The sequence below is a fragment of the Calypte anna genome, chromosome 14 (assembly GCF_003957555.1).
Source record: "Calypte anna isolate BGI_N300 chromosome 14, bCalAnn1_v1.p, whole genome shotgun sequence".
NCBI classification, from domain to species: domain Eukaryota; kingdom Metazoa; phylum Chordata; class Aves; order Apodiformes; family Trochilidae; genus Calypte; species Calypte anna.
In genome coordinates this window covers 1,630,001-1,649,207 of record NC_044260.1, presented here as the reverse complement: position 1 = coordinate 1,649,207, position 19,207 = coordinate 1,630,001, and the positions used below count along the sequence as shown (strand labels likewise).

The 19,207-nt window shown below is 49.0% G+C and overlaps 2 protein-coding genes across 2 annotated transcripts in view; both read left to right on the top strand.

The window, feature by feature from the left end:
- Positions 1 to 19,207, top strand: part of SSTR5 (somatostatin receptor 5) — a 591,623-nt gene that overhangs the window by 448,496 nt on the left and 123,920 nt on the right. The window lies entirely within an intron of this gene.
- Positions 66 to 3,913, top strand: SOX8 (SRY-box transcription factor 8). Its single transcript, XM_008490203.2, has 3 exons — positions 66 to 543; positions 1,871 to 2,109; positions 2,988 to 3,913. The coding sequence occupies exons 1-3, from the start codon at positions 101 to 103 to the stop codon at positions 3,719 to 3,721; spliced, it is 1,416 nt and encodes a 471-aa protein (XP_008488425.2). The 5' UTR covers positions 66 to 100; the 3' UTR covers positions 3,722 to 3,913.

Sequence of the window (19,207 nt, the reverse complement as noted above, 5' to 3'; positions counted from 1 at the left end):
ACGGTCCCTGCCGCTCCGCCCGGGCACATCTTTGCCCTCGGAGCGGCTCCCTCCCTTCACCCTTTTCCCTTCCACCCACCCACGACCGCCACCACCACCAATGCTCAACATGACCGAGGAGCACGACAAAGCCCTGGAGGCTCCGTGCAGCCCCGCGGGCACCACCAGCTCCATGTCCCACGTGGACTCGGACTCCGATTCGCCTCTTTCCCCCGCCGGTTCCGAGGGTCTGGGCTGCGCCCCCGCCCCTGCTCCGCGCCCTCCCGGTACCGCTCCGCTGGGCGCTAAGGTGGACGCGGCCGAGGTGGACGAGCGGTTCCCCGCCTGCATCCGCGATGCCGTCTCGCAGGTGCTGAAGGGCTACGACTGGAGCTTGGTGCCCATGCCCGTCCGGGGCAACGGATCGCTGAAAGCCAAGCCTCACGTCAAGCGGCCCATGAACGCCTTCATGGTGTGGGCGCAGGCTGCCCGCAGGAAACTGGCCGACCAATACCCTCATCTTCACAACGCCGAACTCAGCAAGACCCTGGGCAAACTCTGGCGGTGAGTCCCGGGACGCGCATCCCTCTCCGTGGGGCACCGCTTCGCGCATCTCTTTCCGCGGGGCACCGACGGGACCCCCCGTCGGATGCCCGGAGAGGCGACGGGTCTTGGCCTCGGGGTGCACGGCTGAGTTCTCTCCTCTCCCACTGCTTTTCAAAAATATCTTCAGCCCTCCGCGCCACTCAACTTCCCCCTTCCGTTACATTTTGATTTTTTTGCCTGGCTGAGCCCGCGGGGGGATTCTTGAAGCGCGGGGATTCCTCAGTTTCAAACTGCAGGGCAGAAATCCCCCGGAGCGTGTGGGCTCGCTGCAAAAGGACACTCCCGTCCCTGCTCCCAAAAAGTTTCCGCGCAGGGACATGGGGACCCACTGCCCACGGCTCCAGCCCCGCGCTGTGGCACCCGTGGATTTTCCCTTCTCCATCACCGAGATGTGCAGCCCGGGCCCTTTCCTCTCCCGACCGGGCTTTCCCATGTCTGAACTTTTCTTAAAAAATTGTTTCTTTTCCAGCCTGTTTACTTCTAAAAGTTGTTCTGTTTTTCCCCGGGCTTGCTTACTTGCTGCTTAACAAGCTGTAAGAGGGACCAAGCCGATTTTTAGCAGTTATTTTAATCCACTTTCCCTTCTTATCTGCGTGTTTTCGTGCTCAGTGCTGCCCACCGGTGCAAACTTTTTTTTATTTTATTTTTATTTTTTTTGCTGGGCAGCATCTGAGTGCTCTCGGCTTTCCAAGGCTCTGCGACGAGACACGTTTTCCCGCGTGGTTAAAATCCGGTTGGGTTTGATTGCACCAAAACTGCATCTCGGGCCAGCGATGCTCCCGCTGCGGTTTGAGACTCTCCAAGAGTTTGCAGAGAGAGGTTCAGGCGGGTGGTGGTGGGGGGAAGAGTTTGGAAAGAAATAATTCCAAGCCTGTTGCCTTCGTGGTTTCTTTGTAAGCACCAAACGAAGCTGAAATTGGGCAGCCCTGTTTGTTGAGGCAAGGGGGTGGCATTTGTAGGGCAAATCTAGGAATAATATTTGAGGAAGGTATTTAAGACAGGGTGTGGGGGGTTTGTTTTGTTTGGTTGTTACTAATTTTTAGTTGCTGGTGTCTTCTGTGCCTCTGGAATTATTGTTTTAGTACATTTTTCAGCATGACCTTGGTTTTTTTGCCACGGCGAATTAATTTTGTTATTACTTTCTGGCTGCTCAAATCAGCATACGGGGAGTGAGGCTGCGAGTCTGACAATAAGCTGAAAACTTCTAAGGAAAAGATACTAATCTTGGATATTTATTTTTTTTCCTTCCACATTAAAAAAAAAAATCTATAAACATGAAATCCAGTTTGTTAAGCGAAAATGAGAAACGTCCCTTTGTGGAAGAAGCTGAGCGGCTCAGGGTCCAGCACAAAAAGGATCACCCGGATTATAAATACCAGCCACGGAGGAGGAAAAGTGTAAAAGCTGGGCAGAGTGACTCCGACTCTGGAGCTGAGCTCAGCCACCACGCAGGGACACAGATCTACAAAGCAGACAGCGGGCTGGGTGGCATGGCTGAGTCCCACCATCACGGCGATCACACAGGTAAAGGGCCCTCAAAAAAGTGTCTGGAGATCCCAGGAGCTTGGGTTTGGGATAAGAAGCCACTGGTGGGTGTGGGCTCAATGTCGATGGGAGTGGGAGCATTCAAAAGCAGGAGTTGGTATCCCAAGAGCTGTGGTTTTGCACCCAAATCGTGAAGGCAACCATGGTTTTCTTGAGTGAATGCTTGGAGAGCTGATAGGAAATCTCCAAAGCACAGGGAACCTGGTTTACTAGCTGGCCCAGGAGAGGGGAAAATTAATTGCGAGCTAATAAGGGTTAATAACCCTCTCACCATGGGAAGGGCTCCTAGGGGAGCGGGTCCTGGCGACACGGCTTCCTCCCGAAGCTCCCCGCTTCTCCTCGCCGCTGCAAATTGGCACGGGGCGAGTGTTGACAGATTCCAGGAGGATTGCGAATGTCCTGCAGCTTCAGACACGTCTGTGCTCTCTCCCAGCCTGGCTGGGGATCCAGGATGGCTCCTCAAGCCTCTAGGAGAGCCGGGTGGGCTTTAGGCTGGCCACCAAGAGGCTAAGTGGCTCCTTCTGAACCCAGCCCCGGGTTCTGTTGCCCAGTTGGGGGGGTGTTCGTGGTGTCCTGCCATGTCCCAGAGTGACCTTAATGGTCACAGTGTGCTCCCCGACTTCTCCTTCCTGCAGTGAGCCAACACCCATGTAGTGGTTTACCCCAGCTGAGGACACGGTCCCCGGTGTGGTCACAAAGGGATTTCAGCCACCTCCAAGATGGGGCTGTAGATTTAAACCCCTCTTCCCCTCCTGCAATTAGATGTGGGAGAAAGGTCTGGTTTTTATCACCCTCGAAGGAGCTGTGTGTTTGATGGCTGCTCTTGTTAAACCCTTACTTGTCCCTTTTGTCCCTAGGCCAGACCCACGGGCCACCCACCCCCCCCACCACCCCCAAAACCGACCTCCACCACGGCAGCAAGCAGGAGCTGAAGCACGAGGGCCGCCGCCTCGTGGAGAGCGGCCGCCAGAACATCGACTTCAGCAACGTGGACATCTCGGAGCTGAGCAGCGAGGTCATCAACAACATGGAGACCTTCGACGTCCACGAGTTCGACCAGTACCTGCCTCTCAACGGCCACGCCGCCATGCCGGCTGACCACGGCCCCAACGCCGCCGCTTCCTACGGCGCCTCCTACTCCCACTCGGCCGCGGGCACCGGCGGCACCAACCAGGTCTGGACACACAAAAACCCGGCCTCGGCCTCGCCTTCCTCTGCCGACTCGGCCCAGCAAAGGCCGCACATCAAAACGGAGCAGCTGAGCCCCAGCCACTACAGCGATCAGTCCCACGGCTCCCCCGCGCACTCCGACTACGGCTCCTACAGCGCCCAGGCCTGCGCCACCACCGCCTCCACCGCCACGGCCGCCGCCTCCTTCTCCAGCTCCCAATGTGACTACACGGACCTCCAGAGCTCCAACTACTACAACCCCTACCCTGGTTACCCTTCCAGCATTTACCAATATCCCTATTTCCACTCTTCCCGCCGGCCCTACGCGACGCCCATCCTCAACGGCTTGTCCATCCCGCCGGCTCACAGCCCCACCGCTAACTGGGAGCAGCCGGTCTACACGACCCTGACGAGGCCTTAAAGGATGGTTGGAGCCCCCGAGGGCTTCCCCGACGTATGCACTAATGAAGGAATGAAGAAGACGAAGAGCGGGGAGCGCCGCCATCGTTTCCGAAGTGCCTCCTGAGCCACTGGGAACTCTCGCGACTTGACTGGGTGTCCCCTCGCTTCAAAACTCTCCGACAGGACAGAGGTCTATTTTTCTTTAATTAATCCCATTAAAAAAAAAAAAAACAAAAAAAAAAGAAAAAAAAAATTTAAAAAATTAAAAAAAAAAAAAAAAGAGTGGGGGGGAAAAAAAAAAAGAAAAAAGGACCGGCGATTCCTTTTTGAATAAATGAAGGACAAAACCCATTCGACTCCTCTGTGAGGACTGAACTGAATTTACTCAACACGGAAGTTTGAGAAGTGCAAAAGTGGAGCAGGGAGGTGGAAATGGGGGGGGGGTGTTGGAAGAAAAAAGCAAAAAGCTGTTTGAGACATTAAGGGTCTATTGCAATGTGAGGAACGGACCAACCTTGAGGGCAAGAACTCACTCGGACCAATGTGGATGAAACCCGAAAACCCAGTGATTCCATGGAACAATCTCCTGGGAACAAGCAAGTCTGGTGGGACCAACCAATTAAATGTCTGAAGTGTTTGTTATTTTTTAGTCAAGAGTTCTTCTAAGCAAGGTTTGGCTGTAATTAACATTTTCTTGGTTTATTTTTTTTGTGTTTTGATTTTTTTTTTTTTTTGAAGCTTAAAGTGTTGGTTTTTTTTTTTTTAAATCTGTTAAATATGTATTTATGTTCTGTATTATTTTGTCTTTTAATTAATGAAGTAATTTTGTGCAAAAAGTAGAATTTTAAAAGATTTTAAAGACGGGGTGGGAAGGGAGCATCAAACCAGTGGAGATGATACAATAAAAAAATGGTGTTATGAGTCTAGAGATTTTTGTTGATTTTTGGGGTTTTTTTTCTGTTTGGAACTGCTGCAGCAGTCGGGCTTGAGAGAGGGACTGAACAAATCTGCTCAGCACAGACCTGGTCACCAACACGAAACTCAACCAGGAATGCAAAATAATGAGGGGGGGGATTACTAATTAAAAGGGGAGGCTCAAATGATTGCAAAAAGGAGCAGGTGATGTTTCTAGGTACCTGCTTTGGGGGTTTCAAATTGGATTTAAGGCATTGCAGAGTCTTTGTACACTTTCAGAACCAGGACTACTTTCTAGGAAGATGTAATTTAATGAGAAATTATCAACTTCTGCTTTAATTTTGGCTTCTAGGGACAAGATGTCATCCATCAAGCTGTGAAACTAAAATCTTCTCCACTAAAAAAAAAAAAAAAAAATGTAGGTACTTAGTTTTAGACTAATATTTCAGTGATATATTTCTACTTCTTCCATTGTATGCTGAGCATATAATAACCATCTATTTTATGGTAACTCGTGCCTTTAAGAACTTTGTAAATCTAAACACATTTCAGAGGTTATCATCTTTTTACCTTTTCTACGTTTCCTACTCTTTTTCTAAAAATATTTTTTTGCATATTTCCTTTGGGGGACGCGGGGGTGGGGGAAAATAGAGAACTCATTTTTATGCAATCTATTTTTCTGTATAAAGTTTGAAAGACTTTGGCTGTTACTTATCTGTTCTCTTCACTAGCTTCTGACTAAGCAATGCTAACTTTTGTACAGATCAATTTGATAAAATTAAAAATTGCTTTTTATCAAGAACGTGTGATGTTTTCTTTCTGCTTGAGCCTATTTCTGTGCTGAAAAGAAATGCAGAGAGCAGCTCGGAAAGAGTCAGGCTATTCAGAATAAAATACTTTGATCAAGTTTTGATCAAGGCTTTTTTTTTTTTTTCCTCTTAATATGTTGGTTTTGTTTTGCTTTTATTTTTCTTCCTCCCGTTCCTGGTACTTAAATAATGTCTTGCTTTGAGATTTTCATTTTTTTTCCTTTACTTCCTTGAGAAGTGCATTTCCACATCCGTAATCCCAAGGATTTCCTAGGATTTCATTGAGACTGCTCACATGAGGAAGGGTTTGCAAGGTCAGACTGCATGCTTTTAGTCCTGGGTTCATTTTGTTCTGTACAGCACGTAGGAATTTTACAGTAAAACATTATTTTCTGGTTGGTGAAATGTCTCTGAACTGCAATAGCAACAAAATGACATGTTGCATGGGCTGGTTGTTGATTTATTTTTATTTTTTTTAAATGCAGTCATTAACATAGTTACATAGACTTCTTATTTTTTATTTTCTTATATAAATGAAGTTGCAGTTTGGTTTCCCCAGCTCAGAAAAACTGGTGCAAGATCTTCAGGCTGGGCCCTGGTTGGGAGGGAAGAGCTGGGATGAGAGAAATTCAGCCTGAGGAACGTGCTCAGGGCTCAGCTCGAGTGCAAGCCCTGTGGAAAATGTTTTAACGTGGGGGAAAATAAATGTGATGACAATTAATGAAGCTCAAGAACATTAACAAAGTCTGAAGGACTGAGTCCCAAGGCAAATTTGCTGTTTGCAGGATCTGCCAGGAGCTATCTTGCCAGAGTGTCTGTAACTGGACACCATTTTCTCTGTGCTCATTTACAAAACTGCTGGCAAAAAAGGACTTTATTACACTAGAAGCCAAGGCAGCAGAATAACTTGCAGAAGAGATTTTCTTTCCCCCTTTCCCTTCCCTCCAGTTCCAATGTGAATTTTCAGCTTTATCCTAACTTCTGCTCAAAAATGAGATGTGTTTTGCCTGTGTCTCTTCTGCTTGTTGAGTGTCCCCTCTCCAAGGTCACACACTATGGGTGAGCTGGGAGTATAAATGCTTATCTTTCATTTCTTCTTGGTCTTTAAAGCAGAGCTTGCACCAATTTTACTTGGATTCGTCTTGCAAACTGAGTTGAAACATGATGGCATTGCAAATACTGCAGTGAAAAAAGATAAAAATTGCACCAAAGTGTCTCTGTGCACCCAGCAGGATCAGGGATGGTCCTGGTGCATCCTGCCAGCCCTGGCACTGGGGGGGACACGTTGGTGACAGCAGCCCCAGGGGGGTTGTAGAGGGCTGGGCTGTGCCTTGGGGGGTGCTGAGGTGGTCACAGGGCCCCCCAGGCCACCCTGGTAGCTGGGGAGATGCACATCCCAAAGGTGCAGGTTTTAAATCTCATTTCTTTTCAGCCGTGCTTGCTGGATGCTTGCTTTTGCTTCCTACATGCTTTGCAAAATCAGTTTGGCTTTTGCTCCTCTTTGCAGCCATGGGAGGTGATAGATTTGTGCTGCTCAGGAGCTACCAGCAGTAATGAGAGCCCCGGGGACCCCCTCTGCAGCTCCTGTTTGAGCAGCTGGAGTTGAACAGGGAGATCCAACTTGGGGTTTTCCTGCCCTCAGAGTCGGGGCGACTCGCTGAGGATTTGCTGGCGAGTGAAATCTCAAGGTTTTTACAAACTGGGTGCTGAGGAAGGTGATGGGCAGGTAAAATTCACTGAATAAGTTGGTGACTCAGGCTCCAGGGTGTGCTGGGGATTCCAAAGAGCACCCACCACCCACCCACCCACCACAGGTTGACTCCCCAGGCTTAAACACCCGAGTCTCCCATTTTGTTTCCTTGGGAGAAACCCCCTGATGGGGGGGAAAGGTTTCTCCTGCTAGGAGAGCATTTTGATTTCCAATTAAGGCTGTTTGTCAAAATGCATTTTGGTGCATTGTCCTTCTCTTTTGTGTGCAGATATCGGGCACAGAAAGAGAAGTGATTTTCCATGAGCTGCTGTGAATGGCAGCATTGTGTGGCCCCAGCTCAGCTCTGCTGGCTCTTGTGTTGGCGTGAAGCTGGAATGTCTCTGCAGAAGTCAATGAGATCAGGTGAAACCAAGACCAGCTTTTGACCCTTGGCTGTCAACAAAAAAGGCTTCTCAAGATAATTGCAGGAATACACAAGTGGTAAAAGTTCCTTTTTTTTTTTTTTTAAATATATTTATGTCTCTTCAGTGCAGAGAATGCTGAATGTTGCTATTTATCTGAGTTGCTCAGAAGGCAGTGCTTGGTAGAAAAGAGGAAATTGATTTTATAGACCGTATCCACATTCCTGCTGCATGGTGGAAAAAAAAGAACAAGTCCCTTCCCATCCTCCTTATTATAATTTTTCCTGGAGTGACATCAACTTGTGTTACACATTTCCTGCACTTGGAGTGTAGGTTTGTAGCACAGAAATTCTCCAGGGGCATTTCTGTGACAGTGCTCATCTTTAATAAACTTCCAGGTGAGTCTCTTCCTCCTCTCCCTGCCTAGGGATTGATGGTGACTGCTGGCCCTGTGCAAAGCTGGAGGGATTTGGGAGCAGGGGCAGCAGTGTGGGAGCCCATGGGAAGGTTTGGTGGCCACTGGAGCTGCTGGGACAAGGCTGGGTGAGCCGAGGAGGTGACGTGGTGAACAGAGCTATTCCCCCTGTTTTCAGCCTTCAAAAGCATCAGGTAGAGTGCATAAATTTTTCTTTTTTTTTTTTTTTTTTTTTTTAAGGCTGAATGTGAATCTTTAAGCATTTCAGCAGCCAAAGGGCTCCAGACTCCCTTTCTGGGGAGTGGAAGAAGGGAGTTTCCCTTCAACTCCTGCCAGCTCTCCGGTGATGCTCAGAGGAACCCCAGCTCCCAGGAGAGACAACATCCCATTCCTCACCACTGCTTTGGAGACTCTGCAGAGACTCCACGACGTTTTTTTGGGGAGTTCATCCCATGGGACCCTAATTAATGAAGTGAAGGGAGCTGTGTAGGACTGTGGGAGCCAGGTTCAACCCTGATCCCATCTCCTCCACCACCTCCCCACTGAGTCAGGCTGCTGTCGTTTTAAGGTCACTTTATGTGTGCTCCACACAGGAGTTAAGGATGGCACCGAGTGGTAAAGGATGAGGCTTGGGGAGGGGAAGCTGTTTCCCAAATGAGTCAGCAGGAGCTAAAAATAGTCCCCCCCAGAGCCCAAACCACAGAAAATGGTGTTTATTCCAAATGGCTTCATTCTCCTGCCACCCTGCAAGCCCAGCCTGCCCTGGGCAATCCCTGTGGATGAGATCTGATGCCCTGAAGGTGTTGCTCTCTGATGGTGAATGTTTTTGGGGGGACAACAGCCCTTTGTCAGCCCAGGTGGGTCGCAGGCCATGGGTTTTTTGCCTTGTCTTTTTTTCTCTTGCAGAGAAGTTTGGATTTGGGTAGCGGGGCTGCAACTGGTTTTGTGGCTGAGGTGGAAAGTGAGTTTATTCTCCTGCAGAAACTTTCTGCATGAGGAGGAAACCAGCAGGCAACAGATTTTTACAAAACCACGTAATCTGCACTGAAAGAAACCCCAAGTTTAGCAAAACTCTGAAAATAAACCTACACCCAGGCTTGTCCTAAGGGACCCCAGTGTCACCAGTGGGGTGGCCACTGCCAGCAGTCCAGGGGCTCTTGCTCCAAAATAATTTGGATAAACTTTAGTGTGAGGGTGCTGAGCCCCTGGCCCAGGGTCCCTGAGCAGCTGTGGCTGCCCCAGCCCTGGCATCCCAAATTGGATGGGGCTTGGAGCACCCTGGGCTGGTGGGAATTCCCTGCCCATGGCAGGGGGTGGCACTGGAGGAGCTGTAAAGTCCCTTCCAACCCAAACCAGTCTGGGATTCAATGATCTGTGGTCTATGGGTGCTTCCCAAAGTGGGTCTCCATTCCCAGGGTTTGGAAGAGCCTCTGCTGTTCCCACTGACCCCTATTAAGCTGCTCCCATCTGGCCGTGCAGCTCAGCCATGCTCAGTGTCACTGGTTTAACTGGGGTGGTGGTTTTGACCTGATTTAGTGAAGCCCATGCAAAAAAACCAAACCAAAGCAACCCCCCCAAAAAAACCAACAACAACAACAACAACAAAAGACACACACACACACAAAAACACCCCAAAACCAAACAAAAAACCCCACCAACAAAGGAAACAAACCAAAAAATAACTGCAGCCAGTTGGACACACACATCCAGGTTTAAAAGTTGGCTTCTTTCATTTTATTTTAAACCAATTAGGGATGCAAACCAAACCCCTCCTCATCCTAAAGGAGAGGGTGTCCCTCCCTGCTGCTCCAGGGCTGGGTTGCTGGAGGGAAGGGGCTGCAAAGCCACCAGTGCTGGTCGGGAACTGGTGCTGGGATGGAGCTGCTGGGATGGAGCCCTCAGCCCCGGCCCTCCCAGCATCTCCTGGCACCCCTCCTGCTCCCTCTATTTGTTTGTGGATGTGTGCTCGGGCAATATTGTGACTGTCAGAGACGTGATACTGAAACATTTACCCAAAATACCTCTGCCTGCCTTTCTCCTCCCCTCCTCTCTCCCTCCCTCCTCCTTCTTTTCTCTCTCTCTCTCTCTTTTTTTTTTTTTTTTTTTTAAATGTGCCTAAATTCCCAACGTGGCTCTGGAGCTCTTCACCCAGGAAAGGGTTAAGGATTTGGAAAGGTCTTGTTTTGAGGTAGAGTGAATTTTAACCACCACACACATAACGAATGCGAACCAGCCTGAATTGCTGGTGAGGAGCCAAGAGCAGAAGAGAGGAGCTGCTGAATTTTAATGATTCATTATTGCATGGAAGGCCTTTGTCTTCCTTTATCCGGTGCACAATAAAAGAATTAATTGGACAGAAAATGGCAGGGCAAAGAACTGACAAGTCATTAAGGGGCTCTGAATGGCTGATTAGGTGCACATTGGGGGTGGAATTTCAACTGCACTGTTTCAGCAAGGGCTCTGGAATAATAATGGCGTGGCACAGTTTATATTTTGTATGCAGTACCAGAAAGGCCTTTATGTCAGCATTGTGGTGCTATTTATTATGCTGTCTATTTGCCCATTGTTGGCATTGTGTTTGCCATAAGAATGCACAAACAAAGTTGGGATTTTTAATACATTTTTTTTTTTTTTAAGGCAAAATAATTGGAAATCTGAATCTCCCTCCATGGAGAGTTTTATTCATTTTGATCTGTCCAGAAATGGAAATAAATATTTCAGCTTGTCATATGTAGCTTCCTTTTGGGAAAAAAAAAAAATGGGAAAAGAACCAACAAACTTCTCCCACTTCCCTCTTCCCAAAAACCCACTGGGCAGGGAAACCTGGTGCAGCTGGTGGAGCCCCTGGGAGCACTGGGGCACCGAGCACTTCCACACCCTGATGCTGGGAGGATGCAGCTCAAGGAGAAGCAGCCAACTGGAATTATTGGTAGCTAGGAAGTTCATTGAACATCTCCCACACGGATCCTTTCAGGCAGCTCCTGCCAAAGTTGCCTTCTTGTTGCTGTTGTTGTTGTTGATGTGAAGCAGTTGCCTGCGAGCTGGAATCAAACCCCACAGGCACAGAAGGGAAGGGAAGAATAAAACTTATGGAAAAACAACACCCCAGCACGATGGGGAGGTGGGATGTTGAGGAGAAAAGGGGTTTGTCCTTAGGAGGGTAACAAATAGCAAGAGTGTTTTACTCTCAGGTCTGTACACAGCCAGCTGGAAGTTTCAAGAGGAAAAAAAAGGGAAATTTCAATGAAGATTCAGCTTTTTCTTGTTTGGGGTTTTTTGTTTGTTTGGGGCTTTTTGTATGGTTTTTTTTTTTGGTTGGTTATTTTTTGGTTGGTCAGGGTTGGGTTTTTTTTTTTTTTTTGTTTTTTTTTTTTTTTGTTTTGTTTATTTTGTTTTGTTTTTTGTTTTTTTTTTTTTTCTGTTTGTTTTTTTCCCCTACAAAGGCTTCATCTCAGCCTGCTGCAAGCAGAAAGCCACCACCTTCATGGCACCCAGAGCTTTTCAAGTGCTTCAAATCACAGCTTAACTTTTGCTCAGAAGCTTGCAGACAATAACTTCATCTCTGACCCCCTCCCTCCCCACCTGGCTGCTCTTTGACCACCACAGGCACCATCTCCCCACCTCCAGCCCCAGCAGCAAAGGTCCCACCTCTGCCCTGGGTACCCAGGAGCTTCTTGGTGCCAGGGGATGAACCCCAAATTCCTAAGAAAAACCTCTGAGCACAGATGCACCTCATCCAGCTGCCCCTGCAGCCTGCCTGCAATCTCCTGCCCAGTACTGGGAGGCACTGGGATGGACTGGTCCAGGCCCAGAGTGTTGCCAGCTCTGCCTCTGCATCCTGAGCTGTAACCCCATCCCAGGAACCCCCCAGGTGACATGGGGCAGAACAACTTGGAGCTGCCCCCCAGGCACTGGAGCAAGACCTGGGGGGAGGAGTGATGTCCCCTTCTACTGGTGACACTGAGATGTCCCCACGAAGCCCTTTGCAGAGGCTGCAGAGAGAAAGCAGGCTCAACACCCACCCATTTATGGACAAATCTCCCCCAAAAAAGCAACCTGAAGTGATGGAGCCTCCCCACATCCTGCTCACCCCCTGGCACCTCCTCACTCTTCTCTTTTATTCCCCTCCTCAGATGCTCTGAGCTAATAAGGGGTTAAGAACATATATCTAAATATGAAAATGTGAGAGGGGATTTGGGTGTCAGGGAGATGGATGAGCTGCAATCTGAAACTTTTTAGGTGAGAATAAGTGAAAAGGAAAATGGGGTTATTAGAAAAAAATGCCATTCTCAGTAGAATACAGCCCTGCTGGAATAATGTTTTAAGAGGTAGTTAGTGGCACTCTGCATTCGGGAGAGTAAAGGCATGGAAGTCAAACAAAAATAAAATAATAATTAAAAAAAAAAAAAAGAGGTGGGAAGGCAGCTGGCTCCACTGGAAGTTGTAATGGTCAATGTAATGTCCTGGGGTTTCAACTCCTTAGCACTGTGAAAGGAAAGAAAAAAATTTAAAAAAAAAATAATCTATATATGTACACACACTTCCAGTTGTGCTCTTCTTTTGGGTGGGAGGGAGGCAAAGGGAAAAGCTGATTTTAGCCATGAAGAGGGGGACAGGGGCTGGGAAATGCCAGTGCCCACCCGGGCAGGGCACCCCCCAACCACCTGCTCTGCCACCAAAGGGATTTCTTCCAAAGATCTCAGTCAAATCTCCCCTTTTCTAGTTTAAAGCCATTTCCTCTCATCCCATCACTCCCTGCCCTTGTCCAAAGTCCCTCCCCAGCTTTCCAGGAGCCCCTTCAGGCACTGGAAGATGCTCTTAGGTTTCACTGGAGCCTTTTCCAGGCTGAAAACCCCCAACTCTCAGCCTGGCTCCAGAGCTGCTCCAGCCTTGGAGACCAGCAAGTCACCTTTTCCTGCAAAATCCTCCTTTTCCTAACAAGGAGGATTTAAAGGAACCCCAGCAGATGGGCAGCCACATCCCAGCCACATCCCAGCCACATCCCAGCCATATCCCAGTTTCTTGAGGTCCCCCAGTGCTTGCTCCTGTCCCCCTAAAGCTCTTGCTGCCCCTTGAACTCCAGGAATCCCACTGGCCTTGAGAACCTCTCATGGTGACCACATGGAGCTGGGATAAAGCTGGACCCAAACGGACAAAATCCAGGCAGGATTCCAGATCTTCTCAACATTTGGGAGACATCAGAGCTTCAGAGGAGGAGCTCAGGGTGGTGCCTATCAGAACAAAGTCAGGTGAGAGCTTCAGAGCCAGATTCTGAGCATCCCTGAAGAGCTGTGTGCTTGGAATAGTTGGCTGATATCCACGCCTGATGATGGGCTGCAGAGAAGTTAAAAACATCTCTAAAACACTTAACCAAATTCCCAGATGGAAGCAAGTTTATTTTTCTTTTTTTTCATGAAAATAACTTAACAAAACAGCTGAGATGTTTCCGGGAATGTCAGAGAGGTCCTCTGAAAACCCCCAGAAAAAAAAAAAAAAAGAAATACTAAAACAATTACCCCCTGACTATGGAGATATTGAAAGAAAGAAGGAAGATGGAAATATCTGCACTGGGAGAGAGCAAAGGTCTCGTTCAGGAGCAGCCTGCAAAGGCACACGTAGGTTTACCATGCAGAAAAAAACAACAACCCTAAAAGCAGGGAAACAAACAGGTTTTGTGTAAAACAGCTCTGCCTGGCCTCTGCCAACCCCTGGCAAACACCAAGTGCTGTGAGACCCTTGCATCGCCTGAATGCTATACTCTCCTTTGAACTCAGGTCTACTCTTGGCCTCTGCCCGTGGCAGAGCCCTGTGGCTGACCTGGTTTCTCTGAAAAACAGAAAAGAAGTCTTGCTTTTCCTTGAATTTCAGCTTTCTGTTCAATTACCTTGTTGGACACTCACCCACCATACCATGGGACACACCAAGTGATGGTGAGGATGTTCTGCCCCCTTTCTTCTTCCCCCATTTGGGGCTTCACTGCCTACACCAGAAGATCTTGGACTGGACTGGAAAGAGTCCACTAGCAAAAAGTCACAGATTTTAGCTCCAGACCTTAAATATCCACTTAGGGCAGAATTTCAGCTCTGTCTCTGACTCCACCTTGGGCTCAGCACACCCTTGGCACTGATGCTGGGGACATTTGTCTCATCCCAGGGTGAAAAACTGGACTTTAAACATGTTTTTAAAGTCAGGGGTTTCCTAGGCTTCTGAGCAATAAATCCTGCTCTTTGGGGCCAGGCCTTCCAAGTGATAAATGGCTGAATCTCTGGGAAAAGAGCCTCCAGGGCCAGCAGAGAGAGCAGGGAAGGCTGTGGCATGGCCTGAGGTGACATTGATGTCTTGGCTGGTGAAGCAGCCTGGGACAGGGCTGTTGGACACATCCCTGCAGGAAGGATGGAGCAGATGGAGCTTTTCATAGGGAAAGGCACCAGAGCTGGGGCTGGATGCCACCAGAGACCAGGAATGGGACAGCCAGAGCTCTAATGGGCTGGTGTCTTCTCATCCCACCCAGCTTCCCCAGCAGCTCCCAGTTCAGGAGGCTGAGATTTGGGTTGCAGAAGATGCTCCCCTCCCCACCACCACCTCGCCTGAGTCTGGGGGATTTCCTCAGGTTTCAGGGTCAGCCAGCCCAAACCCCAGGATCCAGATTTTGAGCCCTAAAATGGCATCTTTTGGATCTTTCTGCCTGATTTCAGGGGTTTAAATTTTTACCAAGAGCCAGCCAGCTCAGCAGAAGGCTTGCAGGGGCTGCTGGATCAGACCTAGGCACTCCGAGTACTTTTTCCTCTAACAGATTTTCCATGGTTTGCTGGTCCTCATTTAGTTATTAAACAGAAGCTGCAGATATTAAGCTTCCAAGGTGCCTTGGAATCAAGGACCAGACAGATTCCCAGTGCCTTCAGGAGGTCCCTGGGTTTCCCTCTGGTTCCTGACACCTCGGTGAGTTCCCAAGTGGTGAAAAGGGCTCCGTGTTGTTATGTCACAGGTTCAGTCCCCTCTGTTGGGAGCCAAATAGTCACAGTGGACTTCCTGAGCTGGACTTTGGCCAATATTTCTGCAGTCCATCCCCAACAGAGAGCTGAAGGCACCTCTGTGGATCACAGCTGCTCTACCTTCTCAGGAGCTGAGCTCCCTGGCCCTCAAATCCTTCCAAACATCTTTGCCAAACGTGGGGACTGGGAAGGACCCAAGGCATCAGTTCCCTTGTGAGCTGAGCTCAGGGTGTTTGAGCCAAGTGAGAATCTCTGATGCTGTCACCTGGGTTAAAACCCTTGAATATTCTTGAAGGGTGGAGAAAATGAAGATAAAACTTTTCTTGTTATTCTCACAGCAGTTTTTCATCCAACCTTCTACCTGCAGCAGGATGGAGGGGAGCAGGGAAGCAGAACTCTTCAGACCATCAGGTCTCACCCTGGGATGCACTGGAGCGTGCCTGACATTTGGAAATGGGCTTTTCCTCTACCTTAAACATTCCAAAAGTTATCCTAGGTGTATCTCATCCCATACTTACACCATGCCCTGAGCTGCCCCAGCCCAGAATGCCCCCAGCTCCAGAGCTGGGATGATTTCCCTATAGGTGAACAGAGCACCCACGGAGAAGTAAATATTCCTGCAGCTCTGCAGCCTCCTCGTGGGTTATCTGATGCTGCCTACACTCAGGTGGGCTCTGGTTTAAGCCAGACTTGTTGGAGGATGGTGGGATGTCAACTCCTGCTGCACAGACTGATGGCAAACTGAGTGTAACACGTTTTCCCACACTGCAATAAAAGTGTTTTCTGACTGAAGTGCTGGTTTGCCCTTTACATTGAAAGGCTGACTATTGTCTGGAGGAAGAAGAGTTTCATGTAGAGGGATTTCAGAAGCAACCAAGTCCCGGAGGAAAAAAATCTTCACCCTGAGGACACCTGTCCCTCCCTTAGAAATGGAACTCAGTGCCATTTCTGTAGGTGTAAAGCTCTATAGCTGGCAGTTAATGTATGCATACTTCTGGGTTCCCTCATTACCATTTCAGTTGGCTCGTTTACATAATAACACAGAACAGAAGATCATTTGCATAAAATTAAAAAAAAAAAAAATCAAATAACTGAACGTGTCTTTTATTTTGAAAGGTTCAGAGAATAAGCCTGTGAAGTTATTTATATCCCTGAAAGTACCAAGGAGGCTCATCCCAGGGAACCCTGCTCTCTGCACAAAAATGGGGCTTGACCACTTCAATTTATTCATGAAATATTAGCTCACCCAGTGGAAGAGGGAGTTTTTGAAGCATCTGGGTTGGAGCTGAGCTGAGGGGAAATCCCCTCCCAGCTGCAGCAGGATCTGCACCACTCAGAGCCAGACAAGAGTCAGTTCCCTCCACTCCAGTCCTGGGGAAGGAAGGTTCTGCTCCTTGGGGACAACCAGGGGGACAGGGCTATGCCACTTCTCTTCCAGACCTTCTGCCTAAGGGTTATTTACCTGATCTAGGGGTTTTACACCCACCCCTGCTCAGTGCTGTGATGCTCAGGCACCACCCAGGAGCAGGATTCCTGGATGCCCTATGGCTTCCTGATTTTTATTTCTTCTTCTCCCAATTTCCAGGGCCAAATATTCCCGTAGGAGCAGCATCTGAGGGGCCAACATTGCTGCTATTATTATTATTATCATCATCATTATTACTACTTACTCCTATTTTATTATATAGCCTCAGGTTTGGGGCATGGGAAAACCCTGTGCTGATCCTCAGCAGGGACAGATATGGGGGAGTGGGGGACAGGGAGGGGGGGGAATGTGAGACTGAGCAGTAAACCACAAACTGATTTGGTATTCAAGACGTGCAAAATGGCTGTATTTGCATCAGAAAGGTTTGTTGGGAGAAATCTTTGGCCAAATCCTATTTTCAGGTCTAAGCCTCCAAACGTGCAGCATCTTCCCTGACCCCAGGAACCTTCACTTCAGGTTTGCACAAGGGGACTGAGAGCTGGACCTGGCACTCCAAGCCCAGGAGGCACTGAGGTCTTTATTACAGCAAAACTCCTGGGGAAACCAACACCAAAATTAAAACACAACCTCCTGTAACAAGGTGACCTCTCAGTTTTTAGCAGTGGTGCAAGTTCACACAGCCCAGATGGCCTCAAGTTTGGCAACGTGACCCTGACCTACCTCCTTTATCTGCTCTTTGGACTGTGGGAGCAGTGGGGCAGAGGGACAATGGGACAATGTTTGTGCTGGGATGTCCCTTGTCCCACAGCATGATGCTCTGAAAGAAATTCCTGAAGTTAGCACAGGAGGAGCTGCCCTCCAGCCCCCCAGTTAAGCCAAGCTGATTCTGCATTGTTGGACATGGGTGTGGTGGGTTTCAGCACACTGAGCCTGCCAGGCTTGGACTTCTGCCCTAAAAATGTTCATATGGCCTTAATAATTGTGTTCCCCCTTTCTCACACTTTGTCAGGGCTCTGCTGGTTCCTCTCTCTGTGCTGCTGGCAGAGCAAGGATGCCCATGATGGAGCTCCATGTGCCCACCCCAGCCAGGTACTTTTTGGAGCTGAACATTTGTTCACAAGCAGCCACATCCCACTGGTCCATGGGAAAGAGAAGTCCTACACAATCCCACTGCAGATCCTTTACCAGGAGCCAGATCTCCTGAGCCCACCTGAGCCAGATCCTGAGCCAGATCTCCTGAGCCTGAGCTCAAATCTCCTGAGCCAGAACCACCTGAGCCCACCAGAACCTCAGCTCAGAGATCTTCCACCTTGGTGCTTGGTCCAGAGTCCTGTTAGGAGATGCCACTGGTGGAACACATCTTGAAATCCTTCTCTCAGAAACCTAGAAGGAGGCAGACAGGGAAGATGCTACAGAGCATCTCTCTCCCAAGAGCATCCCTCTCACAGGGAGAGTTTTTGATACTTCCTTGTGTCTGGTACTGAATATTCAGATGGGAGAAGCTGTGACTTCACCAGTGGGGCTGGGAACCCTGCAAGAGACTCCAAACAGCACCCCAAGAGGGTGTCCTCTATGCTGGATGGGTCTCCTCCAGGTTCCTCCATCCCAGACACAAATTGAGCCGGGGGGAATCCGCAGCAGGATTTCACAGCTCACTGTTTTAATGAGTGCCTGGAAAATGCAGAGTGAAATTGAGAGAGGACCTTTCCAATACACTAATATTTTGGAACGCATGGATCATGCATATGGGAATAGTTCTGGCCTGGAAAACATGGGTAAGGCCCAAATAGCTCCAAGAGACAACTCTCTGAACACTGCTTGGAAGCTGGATTCAATAAAGGGCCATCCCCCAGAGCCAGGGAAACAGGACAACCAGCCTGCTGAGCCTCTGGCCTTGCTGCACAGAGTTTCAAGGCCCTTCCATGATACAGGACAGATGCTCAGCCTGTTAATAATGAGAAAAATAACTCTGAACCACTGTTAATTGCCAAAATGTAAACTGGCTGCTGCGCTTTGCAACTCCCCCCACAGCGGTGGACGACACGAACCTTCCTTTGCTTTCCTGGCCATGAAAAGCAAAACGCTGTGTCCCTGAGTCACCCAGCTCGATCCCCCCAAGCCAGGCTGGGGGAAACCCTTACCCAAGAGTCAGCTTTTTACTGCATGGAGCCAAAACCTTGGCTGGGAGCCTAGGGTGTTCCCCAGGCTCTGCTCCGAGGTGGAGTTGGGTGCTGAGCATCGCCCTGTGCCGGAGCTGGGAGGACACTGCTGATTTGCAAGGGAAATGGTGGGTAAATAATCCTCATTAGCCTGGCAGGCTGTCCCCTTCCAGCTCCAGTTCACTTGTTATTCTGATCAGCCCATAAGCCTCCTTTGCATAATTTTTTGCTTTCTTCCACACTCCGGCTTCGCTGTCACGGTTCGCACGGGGGTTTTGTTCCTCTCATTAATTTTATTGCTCCCTGTGAGCATCCTGACTGGAGGGGCTGTCAGTGCCTTTGTGCCCCCTGAGGCTGGGGGGAAGCTGGGGGCCCTCAGTGGTGGGGTCTGTGGACCCTCTTCTCCTTCCTGCAGCCCCTGGCTCATCACAGCACTGCCCAGGCCCAGAACCAGGCAATAGACAGGGGATAACCCCTGTTTAAAGTGCCCTCTTGGAGTTATTTCTAGGTGTTTGACTTCTCTGAGAGCAAAGAGGCTTTTTAAATGATTTTTTTTGATTTTCCCTCTGCAAATATCTGCTGTTTCTTTTCTCTGAAGAGGGATGCTGGAGCCAGCACACAGCTGCAATGGTCCCTGCTAAGGGTGGAGCAGCCCTGTGCCTGCCTTCCCCCTCTGA

What these genes read in the sequence shown, in the direction of transcription:
- SOX8 (XM_008490203.2), top strand. Translation starts at nt 101, where the DNA reads ATGCTCAACATGACCGAGGAGCACGACAAAGCCCTGGAGGCTCCGTGC. An exon ending in ACCCTGGGCAAACTCTGGCG is followed by an intron (nt 544 to 1,870) that starts GTGAGTCCCGGG and finishes CATGAAATCCAG; the next exon opens with TTTGTTAAGCGAAAATGAGA. An exon ending in CCATCACGGCGATCACACAG is followed by an intron (nt 2,110 to 2,987) that starts GTAAAGGGCCCT and finishes TTTTGTCCCTAG; the next exon opens with GCCAGACCCACGGGCCACCC.